At 39.9% G+C, this 27,251-nt stretch overlaps 4 protein-coding genes across 8 annotated transcripts in view; 1 reads left to right on the forward strand and 3 right to left on the reverse strand.

Annotated features, from left to right (window-relative positions):
- Window positions 1–2,025: 2,025 nt before the first annotated feature.
- MKKS (MKKS centrosomal shuttling protein) lies at window positions 2,026–11,239 on the reverse strand. The gene is made up of 4 exons (XM_074989352.1): window positions 10,243–11,239; window positions 6,963–7,138; window positions 5,863–5,973; window positions 2,026–4,945 (listed from the first exon to the last, which is right to left on the reverse strand). The coding sequence occupies exons 1-4, from the start codon at window positions 11,231–11,233 to the stop codon at window positions 4,505–4,507; spliced, it is 1,719 nt and encodes a 572-aa protein (XP_074845453.1). The 5' UTR covers window positions 11,234–11,239; the 3' UTR covers window positions 2,026–4,504.
- Window positions 11,240–11,458: 219 nt separating this feature from the next.
- LOC142010845 (uncharacterized) lies at window positions 11,459–11,612 on the reverse strand. Its single transcript, XM_074989357.1, has one exon. It carries the CDS (start codon window positions 11,610–11,612, stop codon window positions 11,460–11,462), a length of 153 nt encoding a protein of 50 aa, XP_074845458.1. The 3' UTR covers window position 11,459.
- A 2,637-nt stretch (window positions 11,613–14,249) lies between these two features.
- Window positions 14,250–18,885, reverse strand: LOC142010844 (uncharacterized). Of its 4 annotated transcripts, XM_074989353.1 has the most exons (3): window positions 18,867–18,885; window positions 18,504–18,624; window positions 14,250–14,453 (listed from the first exon to the last, which is right to left on the reverse strand). In XM_074989353.1, exon 3 carries the CDS (start codon window positions 14,439–14,441, stop codon window positions 14,250–14,252), a length of 192 nt encoding a protein of 63 aa, XP_074845454.1. In that variant the 5' UTR covers window positions 14,442–14,453; window positions 18,504–18,624; window positions 18,867–18,885. The 4 variants fall into 4 exon arrangements, with proteins under 4 accessions (XP_074845454.1, XP_074845456.1, XP_074845455.1 ...); XM_074989355.1 differs by lacking the exon at window positions 18,867–18,885 and having other exon boundaries at window positions 14,250–14,449; window positions 18,504–18,814; XM_074989354.1 differs by lacking the exon at window positions 18,867–18,885 and having other exon boundaries at window positions 18,504–18,813.
- A 222-nt stretch (window positions 18,886–19,107) lies between these two features.
- Window positions 19,108–27,251, forward strand: part of SLX4IP (SLX4 interacting protein) — a 167,010-nt gene continuing 158,866 nt past the window's right edge. The window contains exon 1 of one of the 2 annotated variants that reach the window (XM_074988473.1): window positions 19,108–19,140. The gene's annotated coding sequence lies outside the window, so the exon portion shown is untranslated. Of the gene's footprint in view, window positions 19,141–19,606; window positions 19,672–27,251 lie in introns of those variants that run through there. The other variant, XM_074988472.1, reaches the window with a different exon arrangement.

The following is a 27,251-nucleotide window of genomic DNA, read 5'->3' on the forward strand; positions in this document are numbered from 1 at the left end:
TGTTGTGTTATTAACAATCTACTGTTCATACATGAAATAGATTTTTAAAATGCTTGCAGATAAATCAAATTAAAATCAGTTTTTACCAGGTCACCAAAAAGTACATCCAATCTGGTTATCTTCCAATACCAAAAGCCTTCCATTATCACTTGCTGAGACACTGGAGATATTCCTGGAAAATCTTAGGCAATCATAGCTCTAGTTTTTGTTTGTTTTTGGTGTGTTTTGTGTTTTTGCTACATGCTTCAGGTACAATTTGCTAATCCCAGATCTTCTGAAACATACAAATAGCTAGAATTCTTCAAATAGATCAGCTGTAATTCAATGGCTTTACAGTGTCTTTAAGGTAGATATTTTTAGCAGGTTAAACAGACAAGCAACAGTTCCCACTTTACTGAAAATTGAAGCAATTGTTGTTTAACGGTATTCATTAAATTTCCAATTCTTGCATTGAACGGTAAGTAGCTACTAAAGATATCCATAGTACTATGCATTACATGATCTTCAATAACAGCAGTATTACCTGCAGTCTGCCTATGTCTTAAGATTTGGCTCAGTTATTCCTCATCTTTTCATAGCTTATCTCATAACTGTAAGACCAAGATCTGAAATTCTCTGAACAAAAATAAAAACACAGCCTTTTCTCTTAAACCAGGCAGCTTATGTTTTACAAATTTTCTACTGTTTAGATAATTACTTTATGTTAAACAGGTTTAGATGTTTTAATCGTGTTCTCTATGCATTATTCCCCGCTTATGAAAAGGATAACTAGATTGCTTATGCTCCCAGTAAATAAAAATACTGTGTTTTAAAAAAGGCTGGCAATTTTTTTCAGGAATGAATTAGACGAAGCAAAGTCAACATATTTACCCAACAAACATATTACACAAAAAATATAAAATGAGAAGACCAGAAGACAGACAATAGGCAGACGTGGCCACATGAAGTAATTCAGATCTAATTTATAGTAAAGAATGCCAAAAACAAGTTATCCCATATGGCCAGAAAACTGCATGGGGACAAAAGAAAGGAAAATGAATCTGAGCAGAACTGTAATTCCCTGTTTGATCTTGGCTGCAAGCTGTAGATGAGCAAAAGAAAAGGGACTTCTATCATTCAGGCAAGAGATCAAAACAAGGCAGCATAGCTTAAAGGTTTATTTAATCAAAAATTGGCACGTGCACTCAAGGAATGAATTGAATAGTAAGTGGGACACATTCCCAACTTTACTTAAGAAGGTGTTAGAAACTTCATTATTTATAACCTGTCTTGTTTCCTGTGGAACAGTCAGGTGGACCTATTATTACAGAAGACTGAGTATTTCATAATTTAGCCTCTGATTCCTTTTAAAGTCTTTCCTTAACTACTCCAGATTGAATTTTTAAGCATTTCATATATGCACTAGCAGTAGTTCTAAGCACTGAAAATTTTCTTGCAGCAATTTAAAGAGTCAAACAGCATCTACAGTATATGGTGTAAAGATCTTCTGAACAAAATTTGAAAGAAATATATTTTTAGAATATGAAGTTAAAAATGAGAAATACAGTAATTTTATTTGACTGAGAAATGGTGAAGCCGCAGAAATTCTAATTGATAGGCATGCTCCTTGCTGAGCAATTCAATTTAATTTTCCTTACAAATCTGAAATGACATATTAAACAAACATTCTACCTCCACACAGTATACAGGGATATATCAGACAATACCATTTAACTTCAATTCATACACATATTTAAAGGCACATTCAAGCTTAATGGAAAGACATGCTTCCATGTCACTTTCAGTTGTGAAGAATTAAGTTAAAATGAGTTGTTAGGAAAGTTTTGTGATGATAGTTACCACACTGCATATAGCAGTACTTTAAGAAAAGAAAAGACAGACAGTGGCTTGGTATCAGGAGGCGCCAGGAACTATTCTTCCCTTGCCCCCTGCCAACTTCCGCATCCCGTGTGTGCATGTCGCCCCCTGGAGTCACAGAGAGGTAGCCGTGTTAGTCTGTAATCCAACAAAACAAAGCAGCAGAAATGTAGCATGTTGAAGACTAACAAAATGATTTATTCGGTGATGAGCTTTCATGGGACAGACCCACTTCTTCAGATCAATTTAATTTCCAATACAAACTGACACGTACAAGTACAGAGGACCAAAAAGAAAAAAAAATGCAATAAAAACTGCCAAATCAAATGGGATAGAAGAAAGGGAGTGAGAGGTGGGGGGATGTTAATTGTCCTGCCTGAGATAATTAGGAGCATCAAAGGAAGGAAAGCATTCTTTGTAATGTGTGCAGTAGTTGATGTCTCTGTTGATACCACGTTAGTGTGTTGAATTTGAATATACATGTACTCTAACTCAGAAGGCTGACACGCTTATAGATATTCTAGAAATATACATTTGGGATTTTCATATTTAATGTCATTAGCGGGATTATTTGGTTCCATTCTGCTTCAAAAGGAAATCTCATTTGCAAGGGCCAGTTACTTTTTTAGATATTTCCATTGTCCTTAAACAGAGAGAAGTCAACTTTGCCACATGAATAAAGCAGAGTTATTTTATGGTACTCATTTATTTCTTGTACAGAGCTCCTCTTCCCTAACAAGGAGTACCCCTCACAGAAACAACATCAGAAGAGGGAGGAATTAAAAATAAAAAATACATACAGGATTGTGTTTACTTCACTACTTCACCCATCCTGGATGAGTGAGGATTTGTGATGCTGCAGAGGTAGGAGCAGTGGCCTGTAGAATCTGAGTAAGCAATAATCACTCCCGAATCTTGTAGCTCTCTAAACACAACTACCCTGCTCTACTAGTACTTCCCTCCCCATTGGTTGATCAGCTTCTCAACTATGATCCTGTTGCCTCTTCATTGTTGTTGCATGTTCTTTTGTCTTCAGTGGAGCAACATTGCCATGAAGTTAAGGTTTAATCTCAGATTGGTGAGGGCAGGGGAGGGGAGGGGAAGCAGCAGCAGTGGAGAGCTCTTTAGGTATTACAAACTGTCATAGCTTTTTGGGATTCTTTCTGTTTACACTAGCTGAGGATCTGCTTCATGACATGGAACTACTATTCCCCATTTCCATATTTCTGTACTAATTTCTATACACCTTTTTACCGTCCATCCATATAAACAGAGAGAAATATAAACTTCAGTCATTAAATTATTTCAAAGCACAAATAAACTGGAATTTGCTGTCCAGGATCACCATGTTCCCATATTATATTTTGATGATTACCTAACAAGACTTTAGCTAGAAAGTACTGACTGGACAAGATTTCTCACCTAAAACTCCAAAATAATCTTTCATTTTGCTGATAATAAAATTACCAGAGGACTCCCCAACAAGTAGGCATGGTGAAACTCAGAAACTCCCAAAATGTGTTTTTGGTAACAAAATAAATATTTGTGACAATAAATGAGATGGCATATAATTAAAGAACATATTAAAAGAGCTGCACTCAATCCTAACCATGTACATCCCATTATTATTTAGAGCTGCACAACTAGTACCCTCAAGAACTTAGAAAGTTTACTGATGAGGTAGAACAAATAAATACAACAGTCATGTTTACAAGTATTAAGTTTTATATAGGAAATCAAAATGATACAATGGATCATTAAGAATGCTTAATAAACAGAAGGAAAACATTGTGTAGTCCATATTTCATATTCATGACAATTTTCTATAACATATATGCCTCATTGTACCAAACCAACTGCACAACATAGGTGTAACAGAGCTTTTCACTGTATTGAAATAATGAATTGGTTACACCTCTATAAAATCGGTATATTAGCTCCTCATCCACAAGAGTATTACAAGAATAAATTAGTTTGTGAAGCACTCTGATACTAACAAGATGAAAGCCATACAAAAGAACACAAAGAAATTAATAATTTGTCTTCTGAGCCTTGTCTGAATAGTATGAAGTAAATAAGATATGGGGTCACATCAGCATATAACAAAACATTGAATAGCTGCTCACTCATCATTGGCCATTCTGTGGACTAAATGAGTTGTATGTCTTGTGGAAAAAGTACAATGCAATTAGACACTTAAAGACTTATACTGAATACACACAGGGAGGCTGTAGAAACTTTGTATGGGCAACCCCAATTCTGGTACTTCCTAACTTTTGAGTGATTCACTTTGCAACCTTTCTCTTCCTTTAATGTAGTTTTTTTTGTGTGTATGTGTAATAATACATAACTGAATATACAGTCTAAATGTGTAGAATCCAGTATCATCTGAATTCTCTCTGAATTCTCATGTGCCACTAAGATTTGGTAATGTTTGACTAGACTATTAATGTTTAATTTTTCTAATAAAAATGTTAAATATATTTGATGATGTTTATAACTGGAGTAGGAATCAGACAAATAGCTTAATGAGGAACTACACTTGACATTAAAATTCTGTTTATAAACTCTGATCCTGCGTTGTAGTTTCTAAGTGAACTTTTTTCAAATAAATATGCAGTTTTAAATAATGCAGATGAAAATTAAACTAGTTTTGATCCTCAACTATACATGACAAATCCAGAATCAGATTGGCTGTCTCAACTGCCACTTGCAAACCACTACATTTTGCAGTAAAACAGTCCAGGACAAGATGGTCCGTGGAGTTTATAGAAGGCTCATTAAAGCCGCATTGTGGAGTGAAAGGGATACATTGGCTCTGTAAAACCATCCAATTGAGATTCTGCTGGTTATTATAAATCCCACAACCACACCTCAGAACTAAATCTGACCAGTTACAGTCAGAGGGAAAACCTGACTGAACTGACCAAAAATGTCCATAAACTGTATCAGTAAGAATTTCACCATCATCGTGTTCCAGACAGCAAGCTACACACTCCAGTGAGCGGCAAAAAGCATTAGCAACCAACTGGTATTGTGTCTGAGAACAATCTATGGCTTTCAGAACGCTATTAGGAAGGGTAATACTCTGAAAGATAAAATAATAACAAACATTAGATAACTGTAAATATGTGTCTTTTGCACAAACAGGAGAATAAACTAGTAAACACCTAATTTTCACTGAGCGCACACAGAATAATTTCTGACCAAACTACTGTGCAACAGCTTTGGTCTTTACAAAAAGCATCCCACTTAACATTTTTAATTGGGTAAAATATTGTTAATGCACTGGCACAATTCAAGTATCAAAGGATTTTCATAAGTAAAATCAAAGACAAGTTTTATCTTATTAGCAGTCAAAATTAATTCTATACACTTCGGGTGTGTCTGCACTAGGAACTAACTTTGAAGTTAACTTCAAAGTTAGGCTCTACTTAGAAGTAGCCAGCAGAGAGTCTACACACATTTTCCCTTACTTCTAAGCTAACTTTGAAGGAGGGAGCCCAACTTCAAAGTCCTTACTCCATTCCCGCGAATGGAGTAGTGCCCTACTTCAAAGTTTAACTTCAAAGTAGGGTGTGCGTAGACACTCAGCTTGGAAGTTGCTCACTTCGAAGTTGTACTTTGAAGTAATCAACTTGGAAATTATTTTTGTAGTATAGACACAGCCTTTCTGTTTTCAATTAAATGCATTATAGGAATAAAATGAACAATTTTACTATAGTAAATAGAAATCCGAAGAGTTAGTCGTTAGAGTACAAATACAGTATTAGGCAATAAGTTCTGAGGCAGATATATATCAGCACATAAAAATCTCATACAATATAATTTTAAATTAGTCATTTTTGGAGAGTAAAATGCAATACCTAATGTCAATTAAATGTCAATTAAACCTGCTGAAGACGTGAGATGTTTCAATTCTGTCTGTAATCCCATAGAAACAAAATGGTTTGTCATCTTAAGTGAAATGAACAGCTTTAAATATCCTCTCAATGCCTTACATACCTTGTGTCTTATGTATGAGGCCAAATGAGTTTCTGTGCAGCCACCTCCTAACAGTGCCAGCGGTTGTTTTATCGTAAGCTGTAAAACACGTTCTGCAGTTTGACAGGCAAGCTGAAGAGCAAGAAAAAATTGTCATTGCATATAACATCATGAAAGCAGAAAAGAATCTTATTTTAGAAAAGATTTTAAAAATTAACATCTTAGGATATACATTACTTTTCAAGTGCAACACTTCTCTAAGAAGTGTTTATGTGCAGATGGCACTTGCTTACTCACAGATCTGCCCTGGTTGACTTCAGTATCACAGCACCTCATGTAGTGAACAAAACAACCTATTGCAATTCATACTGTTTAACGTTGTAGATCATAGCCAAGAACACTGGATTTTGTTCCTTATTTTGCATATTCAAAATTATTTACAGGTTGAACCTCTTCAGTCTGGCACTCTCTGGACCTGGACGGTGCTGACTGAGAGAATTTGCTGAACCACGGGAGCTCAGTATTGTCTAGGAGCATTCCTAAGGCTTTCATTGCTTACCGGGCTCTTAGAAGACATTTAGGGGTAAACTACAGTTAAACAGCACAGCACACTGAGAGCCAGGACTGGTGGCTGTAAAGAAATGTTATAGGACTGCTGGAAACTTGGCTACACCCATGATAAGCAGTCATCCACCCAACTAAAATCATGCCAGATTATGGATGTTGTGGGACAAGAGCATGCTGGACTAGAGTCAACTTGTACTAATTTTGAATCAGTTACAAACATGGAGCCTCATGTTATCACAGAGTCACATTTTAACTATCTAAATTACTCAGAGGTAAGTGTTGCCAAGTGAAGAGTTAGCAATGACCCTGAGACTCTCCTCACACAACTGAGAAAAATGGAAAGAACAGCTTCCTTTTCCCGGGGGTGGTCTCTATGTGCAAAATTGTGTGACAAAAATAGTTTTTGCTGTATTTACTGAGATGAGCCAGTGAGTAAGAGGCTTCTGATTATAGTGAATGAAACTGTTAAACCTGTCACCACACAATTCTCTCCCAACATTCTCCCTCCAAAATAGTATGCACTTTTATTAGATAATTTGAAAAACTTCGCCTACCTTCATTTCCTCCCATGCTGTTTCATTTCTGTTACAGAGTATCAAGCTGCAGACAAGTGCGTCATTAGGAATTAGATGCCAGAAATATTTTGAAACAAAACTCTCAGTACATAAATCCTTCAGACTACCGTAACAAGTAGGGGAAAGAGAATGTAGGGCAGCAATGGGCTGTGAACCTGTACAGTTAAAAAAGAGCAAAGAGCAGCAACATCTATTATCAGAATAGCTGTCTACTGTGCTTTGTGGAATATGGACTATAAGGTTGCTTTGCTTACATTTTAAAGTCAGAAATACTTTTCAAGGCATATTCATGTAAATTTTCAAATTGTGATGGAAGTAATACAGACTCACACCAGAACAATGCTTTGAAAATACAGGTTCTGGTACTAGTTCTTTACAAAAATTGGAGTTCCATTTTTTAGCCAGTTTAAAGCATGTGTATCTGTAAGCCATGTTTGCCATGGCATTCTAGCCCTGACTGCCATAAGCAACACCCAGGTGTACAGATGTGTCAGCAGTAGAGGTGGCCAGAAAAGGTTGCCATTAATGTTTGGAAAATCTGGTTTCTAATCAGCTGTGGCCAAACTCTACTAGTCTCAGTGTTGACCTGCCTTGCTCAAATTGGGAAGCCAGAGTGAAAAGAACGGAGTAAAAAAAAAAGAAAAAAATCTGATGCACAGAATGGCAAGCAAAGAGTTTTAAATAATATTGAACTTAGTTTTTAAGCTTTTAATTAAAATTTTATAAATATTTTACTTAAGGAGGAAAAATAATTACCCTTGACTTTGCCAAAATTGCATAAAATTGTACATAAATTTCTGAATCTTTATTTCTGGACAAACAGAAATAACTTTAAATCTATTTCCTCTTTAAAGGTTTCATCTTTAAAATAGTCACATAGTATATCTCCTTAAAAGATCAAATGAGTTGCCCTCCTGAGGGTTTTGTATTTTGGTAAGTTATAGCAAAACATTTGAACCATTTCAATGAAAAATTCAAGTCATCAAGATACAATCTGTCCACTGCAGAGATTACAGGCAAACAGAAACACGAGTTAGAACATGTGCTCATGAACCAAGGCTTCAACTGCATTTAGATGGATGCAGAAACTTTTCTGTTTGGTATGTATTCTTTTGACATTTGATTAACTACAAAAGCGGGGGGAGGGGGAGAATGTTTGATTGCTACAAAAATGGGAAGATTTTATTTTCAGTCTTGACAGTGTAATAATTGAGTGGAGTGTATTTAGCAATGCTATCTTTATTTTAATTAACGTCTTATTTCTGGAGACTGTCCTACTGTTAGAAGAAGCTATTGGTTGTAGAAAAAGTGATCACATTTTATAAAAGCTAAGGAGTATCAGAAATCTTAAAAGTTAATTTAATGAGTAAAAACAGCACAGTTTTTGTAGTATCTAGTAAAACATAAAAAACTGGGTACTGTCTGTAACTTTTTTCAAACACTGATTCAAAAATAAAGTACTTTGAAAGTAACTAATCCTGAAAAAGTCTGCATCCTTTCTAAGATTTTCTAGGCATGGCAAGTGCAGACATATTAGATCTTAAAGTAATTTTTATATTCCTTCTTCCCCACTCTTTAACACACAGGGGGGCTGTGGCTACACTAGCCCTCACTTTTGGAAGGGGCATGTAAATTACAGCTGTTCAAAAATGCAAATGAGGCACTGATATGAAAAATGGGAAGGGTGTTTTTGAAATTGGGGCACCCTTTCGAAGGAATCCCAGCTCTGCAGCTATTTTTATTTCGAAATCAGCAATTTCGATATGCTGGCTGGCTATCGTTATGCAAATGAGGTGCTGAATATTCCTATCAGCACCTCTTTTGCATTTCAAAAAGCTGTAATTTACATGCCCCTTCCGAAAGGGAGGGGTAGGATAGCCACAGCCAGAGATATGTCAATTTTACTCACAACTCTGACATTATAGCAGTTGAATATAATGTTTTACCATCTGAAGCTAGGACCTATATTTTCCAATGCTAAAAATGTACTGCAGTGTTTTCTACCTGTAACTGTTGTCATAGCTATCATTACGTTAAAATTTATGAACTAGAAGCAGACAGGAAAGGAAAACAGTAACTGGAATGTCATTTTGTGATGTGAAATCAACACCACAAACAACTAGGAGCAATTTCTGTAAATATATTTTAAAAAGATGAGATTCTTCACATTTTTCATTGGCAAAACCACTATTTCTCATCCTGGTATTTCAAAAAACATATTTAAATATTGTATCCATATAGCTATACTTTTTTGGCATTCGGTTCATAAATGATTAGTGTATCTTGGATTATGGGTACTACAACTTCTATTTCCTTTTCAAGGACATTACTTGAATGTGCAATTTTTAAATGGTCTTTATTTTACAGTGTATAATAAGCTAGACAGTGAGTTTGTCAAATAATTAAATACTCCATTATCACTTAATGTTTGAAAATACAGGGTTTAGAGCTTGATTCTATCTGTTCTAGGTAACAAAGTGGGTAATTGTCTTGTAAATACCAGTTATTGGGCTTGTGTACACACATGCAATAATGATTTTTTGTTAAACTCCTCATAGGATATGGTCAAGTATATGAAGGCAGAATCAAGCACTCCTTGCCAAGAGTTTGAAGTAAAGATGTATATAAAAGATTCTGTTTTGTAGGATTTCAAGTTGCATAGTAATTAATCTCAGCAAATGTATGGTACATAGGATACAATGACTGCATCAATCTCAGACACAGGAAAGATGGATTACAATCTTCCTTTGTGATATTTCTGTTTTCTTTAGCTGCATCTACACAGTCCCTCCCTTTCCGAAGGGGCATGCAAATATGGCCAATTGGAAATGCAAATGAGGCACAGATTTAAATATCTCGTGTCTCATTTGCATTTTCCCTCCGTGATCTGGCTTCTAGAAGAGCCACTTTCAGAAGTCAAAGCATCCGTGTGGATGGGGTTTCTTCGAAAAGAACCCCCCCCACACCCTTTTGAAAGCACCCTTGCTAATTTTTTTTAGGAAGAAGGGTGCTTTTGAAAGGGGGGGCGTTTCCTGTCGGAAGAACCCAGTCCACACGGCTGGTTTGGCTTCTGGAAATGCCTCTTCCGGAAGCCAGATCACACTGTAATATGCAAAGGAGGTACAAGATATTTAAATCCCTGCCTCATTTGCATTTACAATCAGCTGCCTTTGCAAGCCTCTTCTGAAAGGGAGAGACCATGTAAATGCAGTTTTTGAGACTAATGTTATGGATACCATGCAAAAAGTTCATTTATTACCTGTCATTTGACTCAGGGGCTCCATCATAGATATTCCAACTCTGTCTATAGTGATGACATGGTGCTCTTTCAGGTATTGTTTTAAAGTTGGGTGAATAACTTTCTGGCACACTACAAGGCCTACTTGGTCATCAACCAATTGTTTTCCTAAATTAAGCAACTGATCCAATACTGCTCCTTCTAAAGAAACTCCATGATGGACAATTACTGTTCCTTCTCCAGTATTGGAAAGGTCTCCTGACAGAGAAATACAGAAGAGCGCCATCCTGATACTGCTTGAAGAAACTTTTTTGACAGGAATCGTTCTTGCCAATTGAAGTTCTGGTATTTCTATCAGTAGTCCAGGAAATACAATAGAATCCATAACTCTTCTATCTTTCACAGGTACAATTACACACTTTCCTAAAACAACATTAGTTTCAACAGAATGTGGAATTGTAAGCAGAAAAGCCTTTAAAATCAACGTGCTGATGTGATCGGCTTCTGTTTTCTTAAGCATGCAGGCAGGCTTGCTTGCTAATATGCTACGTACCAAAGAAAGAAGGGTTTTAATATTATCAAAATCCACCGATATCCTGCAACCACAGGCTTCAGACTTGAGATATTCGATACATAAGCTCAAAAGATGTCTACTTATTTTAGTGACAATACAGGCCTCAAAATTTATTCTTTGAAAATTTTCAACCAAGCTGCAACAAAGAATGGCTGTAAATAAACCACAGTCACTGAAGCGTGATATATGATTCTGTACAGAGGCTGTCAGAACCTTTAATACTGGATGAGTGACAGAAAGCCGCCTAAGCAAAGCAGAGGATTGTGAAGTTGTGCAAACATAGCCTCCAATACCATTATGGAGCTGTTTGAGTCTACCAGTAGGACCATAGCAAGACTTTACTATACTACTAAACACAGAGAGAGAGAAACTAACTATCTCTTTAGTTAAAGGTTTGTTGGTACATAATGAAGGCTTTTTAGCTTCAATGCGAGACATCTTCAAAACAAGGTTTATATTCTCACCAACATTTCAAGTTTATTCCATTCTTCCTTGAATCCATAAATTATAGATGTTTTAATATACAGGTGTGTATTTTTCCTCTTTGTAGCCAAGCAAACCATGTACACAGAATGACAACTATGTCCACATAGCTGTTAATATTTAACAAATTATACAATTATAAGAGTGATAAATGGATATGAGATGACTGCATAAAATTACTTCATTCTTCAAGATCCTTTTGTTTAATTTCTAAGGCTGATTTAGCAGAGTTCTTTGCAGCTCTTTGTATAAAATATGTACCAAGATGGACACCCAGAAATGAAAGCCCTGCCACAAGCAGCCAGTTCTTTCTAATCCAGCTAGTTTTTCTCATTTCTTCGATGTCAAGATTGCAGATGGCAAACTTTCAAGGTTAATTATATCTACAATAAATAAATAAATAATAGGGTGTTAGTATGACCTTTTATAAAATATACTGGATAGTTGCTACAACTTTGTCTTTTCTGAGAAATCGGACAGTATCTATATCAGTAGTCAATAACTGAGCAAATAAACAAAGGCAAGATTAGCAGTACTATGGCGCCTATATATTTCCCCCAAACACAGTGTGTCTGTACATCCATACAAATACTTAACTATAATGCTTTTTTAACTGAGATCAGAACTTGCTACAGTTACATTAATATGGGCAGGCACTGTTCAAACATTTATGGATTTCTGCCAGTTAACCTCTTGAGTGATGATTTGTGATATCCGTATCATTTTATACAAGTTTCCAAAGAACAGACTGTTACTAACTGTATCAGATTGTGCAAAAATGAGTCTATATTCGATGTGATAATCTCATTTTACTTTAGAGCTACACAAATTAGAAGCCAGTGCATTCATACACACCTCCCTTAATATGCAATCATTTAACAAATGATTTCAGCATATGTTCAGAAGTCTAGGAACGTATTCCCTTTTTATGGCGCAGAGATGGTGCACAGAGAAACTCTAACTTGTATCCTGTGAGATTTTGACACATTTCAACTTACACGCTTTTTCCACCTTACTTCTAAGTACTTCAAAGTTTAAAGGTGTTATTTTTACATTTAAAATTAGTATTCTTTCAGCTACTGTAATTATACCTCATTTTACCACTCAGTGGCTTGCACGTCTGAAACCTTGTTTAAGATATGTTTAAATTCTTAAATCATGCCAAACTGGTTGAAAACAAAATACCAAGCCAGTAATAAAAATTCAGCCTAAAATTATGTAATTGTTACATATGTCAATTATAAGGATTTTAAATATACTGTGCGGTGATCTGGGACTAAAGTGCTACACTCATTTTAAACCAAACATTTAATTATTCCTTATCCAATAACACTGATGTTACTTTAATATATTTCACTTATTCCTAAAGGCTGAACCTCTCTACTCTAGCACTATCTGTGGCCAAGCATGATTTTAGTTAGCTGAATGTCCACTTATCATGGGTATGGCCAAGTTTCCTGTGATTCCTATAAAGTTTGTTTCCAGCCACCAGTCCTGGCTCTCAGTGTTCTGTGCTGCTATTTAGCTGTAATTTACCCCTCAATGTCTTCTAAAAGCCCAGTAAGCAGTGGAAGTGTTGGTAATGCTGGTATATAATATTGACCTCACATGGTTCTGCGCCAGGACTGTCCCAAGGTTGCTGGATGAGAGAGGGTTAACCTGTAATTAGTAACAATTTACATTCTACAGGTTGAATTGCCATGGTCCAACATTCTTGGGACCGTATCAATCCCAAACCAGGAAATTTGCTGGACTGGGGACGTCAATGCTGGCCCTTCTGCTGCTGGCAGCTGCAGTGTTCTGCTCTGGAGGCAGCAAGAAGGACAGCAGTGACGGAATAAAGATGTGGGAGGGAGAAGTGGGGGGGCGGAGGGGAAGAGGCAGGGCAGCTGTGGAGCCCCACAAAGGGCCAAGAGTGGAGTCCCTTCTGGGAGCTCAGCAGCTGCCCTGATCCTTCTCCCAACTGCCCCCTGATCCCACTCCTCCCCCTGCCTCTCTCAGCTTGAATACCACACATCAGCCATTTGTTGTGCTTTGGAAGCTCTGGGAGGGCAAGGCAGGAGTTGCTGAGCATGGCCCCCGCCAGCTTTTCCACATGAGTGCTCCAGCGCAGGAGTACCCTCAGGATGCTGGACCACAATTTTGCTGGATGAGGAAAATCCAGATCAGCTTGTATTCTGCAGTGGAAAAGGACTGCTTTTTAGTGGGGAACTGAATGGGAATTTGACCATTAATTTCAAGTAAACCAGGATTTTATCCTATATACCTAGGTTTATAGCTAAAGGTGACTTTCAAAGCTTTTACTAAAACAATGAAATTTTTAGTTATGTACAAAGTCCTTAAAAACAACAGTATCTCCAACTACATCTAGCTATGCATTTATATAACATCATATACAGCCATGTCTTGCATAAGTTGTTCTAAGCATATTTTTTCGTCTCGTTTTCCTTCAAAGTACTAATGTCTAGCTCCAGTCTACTGTAACCTGCAAAATGCATTATTTTGAGAAGTTACGCCTGTCACTGAGCAATTTTTGTTGGCTGAGTTGCCCCTTTTGGACTTGCATACATTTATTAAATGGGCTTGAAAAGGCTTTATCAGATTATTAAAAAAGCCATACAAGTCACTTAGTGAACACTTAACAAGCTGATTCCAGAGCAGAGTAGCATTTGGTAACAATTTTGAAAACACAGGCTGATTCACTTTGGAATGTAATGGTAGAATGGGAGATGTATGCAAGAAAAAAGGTATAATCTATGCTTTGAATAGCCTCCTAACTCCTATTATGAGGTGCATTCAGTACATAATTGTAGGGTTAACTCACTGTCATAAAAAATAAATAATGAAAAGGTGAAGAAGTAACCTTTAACAAGATTATCATTGTCAGAAATTCATCACTTGAATTATATTCTACATTAAATATTTTGGTCTGGCTATGTAGGAAACTTACCTTTTATATAAAGTATTACTGTTACTTTCCTTTTTTTTGGCTTTCATGTTGCAGCACATATGTCACAATGCCAGGTTCTGGTACATAATCCTCTCTTTTTGTATGGAAAATAGGATTGGACTTGATGTTAAACCACCCCCAGTGTATCAGCCCAAGGCTAGTTCCCATAACAATCAAAACTCTGAAGTCCTTCCAGATGGTTTTAAGGCTCATACTGGCATCTACCTATGTAAAAACAGTTGATCATTTTATTTTAAACATGTTCCAAGAAATATGTCTCCCTAATCACTATAATAGCGCAGTACAGCCAAACCTGAATATTAACATTTTTAATTATACTGCAGCATGCCTAATGATTACAAGAACAAAAAGTGACAGAAGGAAGCTTTGCTTAGTGAACTTTAAAAAGAATTTAAAAATAACTTTAGTTCAGATACCTAAAAAGAAATGTTAATTGCTGTGCCTGTTTCCCATGCTTGTTTCCCATGCAGTTTTAAGCTATACTGGTATAATTATTTCCATTTTGTTGGAGCTGTGCTGCTCTCATTATACCAGTTTTATGTTTAAAACTGTTTTTTCTCTTCACAGAAGACTGAAAAGGTATACAACTATAAAAGATCTGCACCATAAGATTTTGCAATTATATAGCACTTGTCTATCATAAATCTCAAAGTGCTTTTCAAAGGTTTTACAAAGAAAGAAACTGAGGTATATTGGCTCCAGTTCTGTAAACACATACACACCCATGTGAGTGTCGCAAGATCACGGTAACAGGGGCTAATGTTACATCTGTACTACAAACCTCCTCCCCACTAAACCAAAAACCTGATGGTACTCACTCTCAGAAGCTGTGTGAACTGACTTTGGCTCATCATTTGGGCCTCCAAAATAGTTGTGTCCACACTCCCACTTGGTCTCTGAAACCTGATTGCTTTGATAGTATATGGACTAGCACAGCTTTCTCTCTGATAAAGGGGGTGAGTCTCAGAGCCTTAATTAGGCTGGATCTGTACTACCATGGAAAATTGACCTGCTCAGGGTAAGTGTTCCGGGATTTTGTTTTGCACATGCACGAAACGACGCTTTCCGTGGTCAAAGTTGACCCTGGAACGCCTTGTGAGCAGTGAGGATTAAGGAAGGTCAACAGGAGAAATGCTCCCGTTGATCTTCTTCCATGAAGACAGACACTGAATTCAACCCCTGATAAATCAATTTTAGCTATGCACTGGCATATATTAGACATAGCCTCAGTGAGAATGCCTACATAGGTATTGTTACCTCCATACTGTAAGCCTGAATCACTTGACTCCAGGTCTGGCTGCTATAGGTTTTGTTTTCTTTGCTGTGAAGACTAATCCTAAGTGATCTTCTCCATGGCTACGTCTACACTAGCCCAAAACTTCAAAATGGCCATTCAAATGGCCATTTTGAAGTTTACTAATGAAGCACTGAAATACATATTCAGCGCCTCATTAGCATGCGGGCGACCACGGCACTTTGAAATTGACGCGGCTCGCAGCCACGCGGCCCATCCAGATGGGGCTCCTTTTTGGAGGGACCCCGGCTACTTTGAAGTCCCCTTATTCTCATCTGCTCATAGGAATAAGGGGACTTCGAAGTAGGCGGGGTCCCTTCGAAAAGGCAGGCCATTTTGAAGTTTTGGGCTAGTGTGGACACGGCCCATGTGTCATGAACCTGAGTGGCAGTCAGAAATAAAATCCAGACCTTCAGTTGCCCAACCCCATGCTATTTTGAAATAAATTTCCAAAATAATTGAAACTGGCACAATTGTTATTTTGACAAACAAAACATACATGCTGCCTTTACACTCGCAAGTTCTTTTGTAAGATTTTACGAAAAAGGGGGCTCCTTCGAAAGAGCCCACAGTGTGTCTACACACAAAAAGCGTTCTTTTTAAAGTAAATTGCAAGAATCCAGTGCTTCTTTCAGAACTGCTCTTCCTTTCCTGTTTCAGGAAGAGCGCCCCCTTTGAAAAGCTTCTTTTGAAAGAAAATGTGCGTAGACACAGGCCTTTTTTTTTCTATAGAGGAGTCTTTGTGGGGCCTGATTGTAGGATCCCTGGCCTGTTATTTCTAAAGAACAGGGGCTGTGTGGATGCTCTCTTTCGAAAGAGTAGATTGCTCTTTTGATCCACTTCTTTATGTGTGGACACGCTCTTTTGAAAGAAGTTCTTATGGAAGAGATCTTCCAGAAGGGCTTCTTTCGAACGATCTCTGTAGTGTAGATGTAGCTATAGAGTTCTGCCAAATTTTAAAATCTTGTGTGCAGAAATTTTGTTTTCTTTGTGCATAATTCCATCAGGAGTATATATTGGACATGACGATGCATTATTAGATAGGAATGTGAAAACATTAAAAATATGGTGGCCTTGGTTTTTACTTTTTAACACCCCACTTTTCTGGGCATGGGTGTATTTTTGGAGCAGTTGACTTGAGTAGGAGGGTGGAAAGCAAGTACAGTAGTGGGAGAGTTAACCAGTAACTCTTCTGGAGTTCAAAGATTTTTGAAGCATTGTTATAAAATAAGCTTTACTCCTAAAACTAGTCATTTCTCCTACCAAGTCCTAACATTTTCACATACATGAAATGCCCTAAGGAGATGCCTACATTTAAAAAGGTCTACTGCTACACACCCTCCTAAGGTAGATGCAAGAAAGATACATGCCAATAAAATTTATGCCAAGGTGGCAAGCAAAATAAGTTATATAGAACTAAAGCACTTTTATTCTGGTATAACTGCATCTACCACAAGACTTCTGAACCTATAGAAATATCACACACACTTGTAATCGATACTACTATACAGGGAAAAGTCTATACTGTAGAGCTGTTCTAAGTCAAATATTGCATCATGACAAGCTCCGAGAATTGCTTAGGTGTACAGCTAGGGTACATCTATACTACTTAGTTGGGGTCAATCTTCCAGGAGTCGAATGAATTCATCTAGTGTGGACACACATAATCGAACTATCAGGGGTCAACTGTCAACCCCTTTACTCCTCAATCTCATGAAGACTAAGGAGGGTCTCCTGACAACCTCCCTCTGTGAGGATGGCCAGATAAATTGCTCATAGATACGTCAATTCCAGCGACACAATTGCCATAGCTAGAATTGTGTATCTATGATTGACTTTAAGGCCTAGTGTAGACCTGGATTTAAGTCTTCCTAACAGTATACATATGTCTGTGCAAAAAATGGGTGTGGTGCCAATAAATACCTCCTCTTAAACAATTTGAAATCTATATATGATGAGCACCATATGACATCTAAATGTCAGGACTAGAGCTGACTGAAAATAATCCAACTATTTGTCATTTCCCCTTCACCATAAAATTTCAAAACATGACAGAAATTAACCAGTTCTACTAAAGAGGGAAATGCTGCTGTAAATGTCAGAAGTCTGAAAAGCAAAGAAAGGACTGTTTCTGAATGTGTGTTTGGGGACCTTGCCACAGAATACCTGTTACTAGAGGCATACAATGAAGGGGGGTGGGCACACAAACTTTTGTTTGCTTTAGATGGTAACAAAACATTCAATGCTTAGTGACCTAATTGCCCATTTTGAATCCTGAGGGCCATTACAACATCTGCAAAGGGCACTAGATTAGGACTCAGGAGACCTGGCTTGGCTATTTAGCTCACATATACAAGTCCTGTGTAACTTGCTGTCTAGGGACCACAACTGAAAGGTGGGAAAGAAACAAACACATGCTACGATATTACATATGGTGCGGTAATAGAGGCTATACAGCCCTCCAGGTGGGTGGCTATTAGTACTGGGAGACGGGACACCGGGGCTCTGAGGCGTCCCCAGGCTTTCTCCCCTTCTCAGGTGCTGGTCTGAGTGACTCTCGCTCGGGCGCTCCGCCTGCAGCTGATCTCCCCAGGAGGGTCTGGAACGGAAAAAGCATTTCCCCCAGCTCCCACTGTCCTTGGGGCTTTAAGGCCTTTCTCCACAGCACAAAGCGTAGGCCACGGGCCAGAGTCCCCCACGTAGCTCTCACCGAAGCAGGCTCCTCCCACTGAGTGGCAGGGCTTGTCCCGGGCTGACATTACACTCTGAAGGGCCTGTTTCGGGCCCGCTCCTCTTGGCTACAGTGGCGCAGGATCGGCCCCCTCCCCAGCTCCCAGTGGGGCGAGTCGTTGCCTCCGCCAATCAGTCAACGGGGGCAGAAAACCAGCCCCGCCACGCCCTAACTCTCCCGCACCCCTGGCCTGTTCCCCTCAGGGGGTGACCCAACGCCCGTTGCTCACCGCGCGCGCCACACAGCTGGGGACGTCCAGGAAGCCGGCGCAGGTCCTTTGGTAGGGAGAGGTGGTGACTTTGTCAAACGCCTGTCGGACCAATCACACCTAGTCTCCTTCCGGAAAATTCCTAACAGTGAGTTTAGGTTAATTGATAGTCAGAGAAACGGACAGTTACGGGGATTTATTAAAAACATCTACTCAAGTGCTTCAGGCATCTGCGTGGACACCTATGGATTCCAACCTCCCCCGTAACGGTCAGGGGAGCAAGGGGCTCATCCCAGTGACTTTTAACAATCCGTTTTTCCCGGGAAGGGGGATTGTGGGCCCAACCACTCCCCGCCCCTTCCCATTCGATTAGGAGAGCCTCACAATGTTTCTAACGAAGAACCCCTCTTTCGTTGGACGCCACTGACACGTGACATGGGAGGCCCCAGTCCCAGGCGAAAAGAATGTTGGAGGGCGGGGAGGGGGTGGGGGGCAGACGTTGTTGGGTTGCCATTTTGGATTGCGACAAGGAGACGCCGTTCGGCAGCCATTTTGGATTCGGGCAGAGAGGTTCCGTCCAGCGGCCATTTTGAATAGGGGCAGGGAGGCCTGTGTCGGCGAGTGAGAGCGACTCACGCGGTGTGGGAGGGGCTGGAGTGTGAGTAACCCCCCCCACCCCCGGCTCCCTAACAGCGCGGGTAGGTTCGGTCCTAGCTGCACTGCAGGGTAACTGCCCCTTCCCAGTAAACACCCCCTCGGTGCTGCGCTCCTGTCCCGTGTCTGACCGGCCAGGGAGCACCCCCTCCGCGGTCACAGCCCGTAGCCCCAGACCAGCTGTGTGCCCTGCACATGGTCAACCTCCCTACGCCCCCGCGCCTGGCCCACGTGACATTCTCACTGCCACACGGGTAGTAGCGTACGTGGCCCACAAAGCACAGTGTGGGCCACGTGTGTGACTCGCAGGGGGAAATAGGTTGAGAGCGCTGCTGTAGGCCAGGCTATTCGGGGTGCCACCTCATGGTTTGTGTGCGCCTAGCCTTGGATTGCAAGAAGTGTGGACTGAACGGTCGGGGCTGCAATTGCCCATTCCCTTCATTCCTTCTGAAGCATCGGCAGTGGTGAATGATGGAAGGCGGGAAACTGGTGACTGAGTACAGTTTGCTGACCCCCGCCCTACCGGACATCGCTGGTCAGTTTCCTGGCTCCTGCCAGCTGCTGCCTGGTTCCCAGCTCCCCCCCCCCCCCCGACTCTGGGAGAAAGGTAGCTGTGCCTCTGTGGCTTTTCCCAGGCTTCCCCCAGCTAGGAGAAGACAGGACACAGCAGTGCTGGGCAGACAGCTGCAGTGCTGCGACTTCTAGCTGGGGGAAGTCAAGGAGAAGCCATGCTCTCACGGCTGCCTGACCGTCTTCCCGCATTGGGGGGAAGCCAGAGGACAGACAGCCATGGTGGCTCAGGTGTCTGTCCACCCTGCTTTCACCAGCTGAGGGAATCGGGTGGGCAGACAGCCGCAGAGCGGCTTTGAGTTGTGCTTAACTCATGTTAACACAAGTTAAGCGCAATTCGAAGTCACGGATTTTGGGTCTTTAGTGTGTATCTTTCTTTACGTTCTTATGCCTGTCCTCTTTGCATTCACCACCTTGGGCACTGATATTCAACCTGCCAATCTTCCTTACCCTCCTAGTGCTTACTGCTCTCTTTTCGTTTCTCCAAGCTCGCCATGCCTCCTTTGCTTTTACCCTCAAACTTCCCTACACCTAGTGCTTCTTGCCCCTCCTCCTGCATCCCAGACCTCCCCACTGCCAGTGTTATTTGCCTGCTCCCATTATTCACCCCAAACCAGTTCATTGTGGGGGCTGCCTATGTCCTTTCATTCATTCCCCAAACCTCACTACTCCGAGTGCTGCTCGCTTCCTTTGTATTTTCCCCTTACCACCCTTTGGGCTGCTGGCTGTCTGATCACATAGACCAAAATGCTTTTGCCTTACTTCCTGCCTTGGTCCTGATCTAAGACTCCATATTGCTCTCTCCATTCTCCTTCGCTTTCTCCCACCCTCACTCACTTTCACGGGTTTGGGACTGGATGTTGGTGTGAAGACTTTGGACTTGGGCCATGGGACTGGGGAGTGGCTCCAGGCTGAGCCTGAGGCAGGGGTTGGGATGCAGGAGGGTGCAGAGTTCAAGCTCTGGAAGCAAGCTTGGTTGCTGGATGGGGCTTACGGCTGGGCCAGCATGCTGGGGTGCAGAAGAAGCCTGCAGGGTGTTTGAGGTGTGGGAAGGGGGTTCACAGTGTTGGTTCTGGGTTGGAGCTCTGAGCTGGAGCAAGGGGTTGAGTTGCAAGAGAAGGCTCAGGCAGGGTATGGGGGTGCAGAATGGGTTGAGGTTGTGGGCTCCAAATGTGTGGCACTTACCTTGATCAGCTTTTGGATGGCAGCACAGAAGGGCTAAGAGCCTAGCCTTGTATCACTTCCAGATACGTACTGTATGTCCCTGTGGTCCGGGGCGGGGGTGTGTGTGTGGCACAGGGGGCTCTGTGCACTGCTTACACTTGCAAGCACTGTCTCCGCATCTCCCATTGGCCACAGTTTCCAGATGATGGGAGTTGTGGAGTCGGCATGGGGGACAGAGGCAGTGCATGCAGACCTTCTGTCCCCCTCAGTCCCCTCGGGCTGCAGAGAAGTACAGCTGCTTCCCTGAGCAGCACTGATCCAGGCAGGCAGAGAGCCTATCTTAGCCCCACTGTGCCACTGGACTAGTGGCCTGAAATCTCCCAGTTTGGTTTCAATGGAACCTAATTCTGGGAAACTTCTCGCGAAAATTGGGAGGGTTGGCAGCCTTCTCTGTTCCCTGTGCTGCCTGCTCCTTTTGCGTTTACCCTCCAACTGTGTTTACTCCCACTTTATATAGTTAACATTTAATAGCACAACAGGTTTAGGTAATACCCACACTATAGCTGTTTTTGTTTATTTTATTTATTTATGTATTTTTCAAACCAGTAATTCCAAGCGCTTGCAATTCCATCAGCAGTAGCTATAATCTGAACAAGATTTATTTTTACTTTGTATTTAACCCTGCTCTGAATGGATTGGAAGCTATGGGTCTGTAAAACCTAAAGCCAAGATAGATGACAAAATGGTGAAAACACCTGAGCTTTTCTAAGGCAATTTTATGCTGCTGTCTACAGGTAGAGCTGAACCGTCAATAGTTTTGCACCCTCGCAAAGAAAGGCAAACATCATTCTGGGGTATATTTGTAAGAGTGAAATAAACAAGACATAGGAAATAATTCTTCCTCTCTGCCAGGGTGCATTAAAATCAATGATTAAAAAAACCAAAACATCTTATTTTTTAAATTGGATTTTAGTTTGTTTTTAAAATAGTCAATAAAATACTACATTTCTCATGTAAAAATAGCAGTTAAAATTAATCTAATCACTAACATGCTGAACATACACTTACAGTCTCATAAAAATGAATTAATGGCTTGAGTCTGTCCAGCCTAACTTCTAGCTCTTGCTTCTTGAAAGTTCTGGGGTTTCAATTTGGCTATGTCTACACTTATAAAAAATTTCAAAATGGCCATGCTAATGGCCAAATTAAAGAATACTAATGAGGTGCTGAACTGGATATTCAGTGCCTCATTAGCATGCCGCCAGCTGCGGCACTTCAAAAGTGCAGTGGTTCACTTGCCTGGGGCTCGTCTACACGGGGGTCCTTTTCGAAAGGACCCTGCCAACACTGAAATCCCCTTATTCCTATCAGCAGATTTTGATGCTGGCAGGGTTCTTTTGAAAAGGACCCCCGTGTATATGAGCCATGGACGAGCGAACTGCGACAATTTCAAAGTGCTGTGGTCAGTGGCATGCTAATGAGGCGCTGAATATTCATTTCAGCGCCTCATTAGTATTCTTCAATTTGGCCATTGGCATGGCCATTTCAAAGGTTTTCGTAAGTGTAGACATAGCTTTTCTGTTTCTCAGCAGACTAAAAAGTAATACATGCAAAGAAAGATACAAGTGGGGTAGGATTGTTTTTGTTTTGTGCTCATGTGGTAATGGACCTTGGCCAAGCAAGGCAGAGATGTTTGTTAAGACATCATCTTAAAAACAGTGAGGCAAGGATGGAGGCAGCATTGAGAGCACAAGTGAAATGAACAAGGAAGATTGAAGGGAAGACATTATTCAGCACCCACACAGCTTTCTTCATTCCTGCTGCACTTAATGCCACATAAACACTGCTATGGTCCCTGGGTGTAAGAAAGACCCTATCTGGGAATACTTTGAAGAAATTTGTTCCCTGGGTAAGACAGAAAACATGTCAGGGCAAGCAGTGCAAGAAGATGCAGGGCCTAGTTGCAAAAATGAAACATAAGAAAAACTGTTTGTTGAGAGAAAATGATGTGGACGAAGATGTGGATGTGGTTGAGTGGATCAACTGGTTATTAATTAAATGTTTCACTTTTCAATGCATCATTCTTCAGGAATCTCTCAATGCCTTTTAGCATAATTGTGATTTGACAAATTTCCAAGAAGTTTACTGTGCTGGAAAAAAAAACTTATTATAGCTAATGTGTATGGCTTGTTAACTAGGTTTACACCCATGTATACAATAGTGATGTAAAATCCTGTTCAGTTGTTTAACTGGTTAAACATGCCAGTTAACTGATTAAAGGGGGAGCAAGGAAGCTTGGCTGGGCTATAGCAGCTGTGGTTTCTTCTTTCAGTTACAGTTAACTAGTGGGGCCCAGACCAGCGGACCCCATAGTGAGCTGGGAGCTAGTCCAGCCCCATTTGTTAACCGGAATTCATAAGCCTCAACCATTAAGGGTAACGCTTATTGGTTAACTAGTTAATCTTTCACGTCCCCAGTATACAATAATGAAAGCTGCATAAGAGAAATCTAGAGTGGCCAGTTGCTATTGAGTGACATTTTCTTGTTTTGTATTACACAATACATGTGATTTGGAACATGTTGGCCACAGGCCATAATGGTAATTCCATAAGTTTATTCTCTATTTTACTTCAGCATAACTCAGCTTTTCCAAGGGAACACCATTCTGTGTTTGTTTTCTCAAAAACAGAAGTGCCAGTGAGTTCAACGGGCTTACTCCAAAATTAAGTGTATTCTAAGCAGTCACGCTTTGCTTTTTTGGTAACTTGATTTAAATCAGTAGCTTAAAATTCTTGGATTTAAATCAATCCACCTCGCACACTACTTCTTGCCTATTAGGCCTCAGCTGGCATATTATTTCCAGTTCTTGTTGCCACATTTCAGTATGATGTGGACAAATTGGAGAAAGTCTAGAGAAAAGCAAGACAAATGATTAAAAGTCTAGAAAACATAACTTGTGAGGCAAGGTTGGAAAAAAAAAAGGGTTTGTTTAGTCTGGAGAAGTGAAGATGAAGAGAAGATATAACAGTTTTTAAGTACATAAATAGCCATTACAAGAAGGAGAGGAAAGAATTATTGTCCTTAATATGTTAGGATAAAACAAGAAGCAATGGGCTTACATTGTAGAGAGGGTGGTGTAGGTGGGACATTAGGGCTATGTCTACACTAGCCAAAAACTTTGAAATGGCCATTCAAATGGCCATTTTGAAGTTTACTAATGAAGCGCTGAAATACATATTCAGCGCCTCATTAACATGCAGGTGGCCACAGCACTTCGAAATTGACGCGGCTCGTCCAGATGGGGCTCCTTTTCGAAAGGACCCTGGCAACTTCGAAGTCCCCTTATTCCCATCTGCTCATAGGAATAAGGGGACTTCGAAGTAGGTGGGGTCCTTTCAAAAAGGAGCCCCATCTGAATGAGCCACGTGGCGGTGAGCCGTGTCAATTTCGAAGTGCCACGGCCGCCCGCATGCTAATGAGGTGCTGAATATGTATTTCAGCGCTTCATTAGTAAACTTCGAAATGGCCATTTACGTGGCCATTTCGAAGTTTGGGGCTAGTGTAGACATAGCCTAGGGGAAAAACACTTTTTAACTATCAGGGTAGTTAAGCACTGGAATAAATTGCCTGTGGAAGTTGTGGAATCTCCATCGTTGGAGATTTGTGTGAGCAGGTTACGTAAACACCTGCCAGGGACAATCTAGATAAAACTTAATCCTGCCATGAGTGCAAAGGACTGGACTTTGTGAATTCCCTTCCAGTCTCATGATTTTATGAATCGGTATAATAGATTTAGATCTGGACATTTCTGGATTAGCCATAGCCAAGATAGAACCATATGATATAACCTAGCAGAGCTAGAAATACTTTATTGAATAGAAATGTTTTTAGTAGTCGTAAATTTTTCAAGAACTGCTGGATCAGTGGTTAAAAAAGAGTTTCAATGTCTGCATTAAATTAAGGGTCTGATTCAAACCAACTGAAGTCAGTGGGAGTCTTTGCTGATTTTACTGGGTTTTGGTCAAGCTCTAGGTCATCTTTTGTTTTTTGTTTTGTTTTTTGTGTAAGTTCCCAGACTCTTTGCTACAAAATTAGAAATGTGAAAAGATTTAACATCTCCTATAATTTCAGTGGCTCTAGTTGTTAAACTTTTACCAACTTTTTTGACATATTACATTAAATTAAACGTGTTATAGTGCTCTTGGAAAAAATTATATAGCGTCTGGTTCAGCTTTCAGTGCTAGCAGAAAGAATTTATTAATTGATAATTTAATTAAATTTTGTTCAGTACAATGCATTTTGTCAATTGCTCATGTTCTAAGACAAATAGCTATGTACAGGGTGCAAACAGTACACCCTTCTTATAATTTTCCATTGTTTGTAACTCACCAATAGTACACTTATTGGATTTACACAGTACCATGTATTTGCTACTCTAGCATCTTCATTGTCTTTATTATGTCATTTACCTTTTGCCCTCATACATTTGGTTTTGGGCCTTTGAGAGATGGTTATGTATTTCATAGTCCATCTTGTGTCAATACCAGGGGATTTCCCCAATGTTAGTGTTGGTAAGGTCTAAGAGCCATATTTCAAAGCTATTTAGGCACCTAAAGATGCAAACAGGTGCCTAATCAGATTTTCGGAAGTGGCCAAGTGCCCAGTTTTCATGGACAGATGCCTAGGTGCTTTTAAAATCACAGGACCCCTGTTTTCTTCTTTGAGATTTTGGCCTCATGGTCCTGCTCCATACTACATGGGGTGCTTGGAACACATACGTTACAAATCTTATTTCAAGTATGATGGACCTAACTCACTTCTTGTTATATATTTATCACTCTTTCACATGTTCTTCTGATTTTGATTTTTCTCTGGGAGCAGCGTTCGACATCGTATCTGTTGAGATTAACAGATCAGTTAATCTTGGTGGACTTTGCTCTAAGTGTGTATCTCTGTCATTGAATTGCTACACCATAACACTTTCTACTTAAATAATTGTACATTCACGTGCACAATTGAATCTAGAGTGTTCCATATCTCAGTATTCCCCATAGCTGGCCGGAAAGGTAGGAAAGATGGGAAAAGACAGAAAAGGGATTTCCAGGTTTGAAGGCAAACTCTTGATTCTGTGCCCCAAACCCCTTCATATTTTGGCTGTGGTTCTTAAATATATTATAGAACAGTCATTTTCTCTTAAACTAGTGGTCATTTCTGAACTTTACAATCATACTTACTGAGAACATATAATTTTTCCATCTATTTCTGCTTTCTTCCTCCAGGTTTCTAAAGAGAATAGTTTTAGCAACTGAATATCTGTCTGCCTTATGGCTTCATCTCATATTATTAATGTTACATTCCCTATTGTACTATCTTACATAGTACATCAAGGTTTACATAATAGATAGTTTAAAGGTCTTTCACTTTCTGATTTTTGAAGTACGTTGCTCTCACTTTTTACTACTGTTTTATTTACTTTGAAGAACGCCACAATAAAGGCAGTATAAAGCATGTATAAAATGCATCATGTGCTGCAATTGATTTTGGTGCCCTCATATATTTATTTACAATTACTAAATCTCTTATTCAATTTAATTCCAGATAAAAAGTTTTGTGGTAAAGAATTTGTTCCACTGTATGCTTCAGATGGAATCTTTGCTAGAACTGGATAAATATTTCAAAAAGGTTTTGCAGACATCTGCTTGAATGAAAACCTCATGTTTGTTTCACTGGTATCACTGTTCTTGTTTGTTTGCAAGTGTGATATTTACAGTAACATTTGCAAAAAGGAAAGCTTTGCAAATGTTTGAATTAGTATAGACTTGCATGTGAATACTGGTGTCTGTCTGTTTATGAGAGTGCATGCACTGATTGTGTCCACTCAGTAGGTCTGGGAGTTAAATATTCAAGTATAATATAGACAATATGATGTGGATTTAGTGACCAGACACACAAAGCAAAGAAATTAATTGTAAATATATGAAGGAAACTTGTAGTATGTTCAAGTAATCCTCTTACCCAGAGCTGTAAAAATGGAAGTGTTTGTGGATAATTTCTGAAAAAGTAAAATATCGTTTGTGTTCCAGGACTCCCTTAAGGCCCCAAATGCACTGTACACATATATAGTAAGAGGCAGTCCCCACTGTGAAGTTTGTGATCTAAAAAGACAAATGGCAGGCAGAGAATCGAAGGTGTGATGTGACATGGTCATAGTTACACAGCAGGTCACTGGTATAATGTGGTCTCCTGATTCCCTACCTAAGGCCCCGTCCACCCCACTGTACTAGCTTAAAATAGTTACATTGTTTGCTGGAAATAGACCAACTCTGCTTTTTACTTAGCCTGTCATCATAAGTGTAGGAGGCTGTTCTCCTGAAACTTTCT

The sequence above is a fragment of the Carettochelys insculpta genome, chromosome 3, assembly GCF_033958435.1.
Source record: "Carettochelys insculpta isolate YL-2023 chromosome 3, ASM3395843v1, whole genome shotgun sequence".
NCBI classification, from domain to species: Eukaryota; Metazoa; Chordata; order Testudines; family Carettochelyidae; genus Carettochelys; species Carettochelys insculpta.

Coding starts and splice junctions, on each gene's coding strand:
- MKKS (XM_074989352.1), bottom strand. CDS start 11,233: ATGTCTCGCATTGAAGCTAAAAAGCCTTCATTATGTACCAACAAACCT. Junction 7,139..10,242: donor GCCCCTGAGTCAAATGACAG/GTAATAAATGAA, acceptor TTAACTGTACAG/GTTCACAGCCCATTGCTGCC. Junction 4,946..5,862: donor CCTCATACATAAGACACAAG/GTATGTAAGGCA, acceptor TTTATCTTTCAG/AGTATTACCCTTCCTAATAG.
- LOC142010844 (XM_074989353.1), bottom strand. CDS start 14,441: ATGAGCCTTAAAACCATCTGGAAGGACTTCAGAGTTTTGATTGTTATG.
- LOC142010845 (XM_074989357.1), bottom strand. CDS start 11,612: ATGAGAAAAACTAGCTGGATTAGAAAGAACTGGCTGCTTGTGGCAGGG.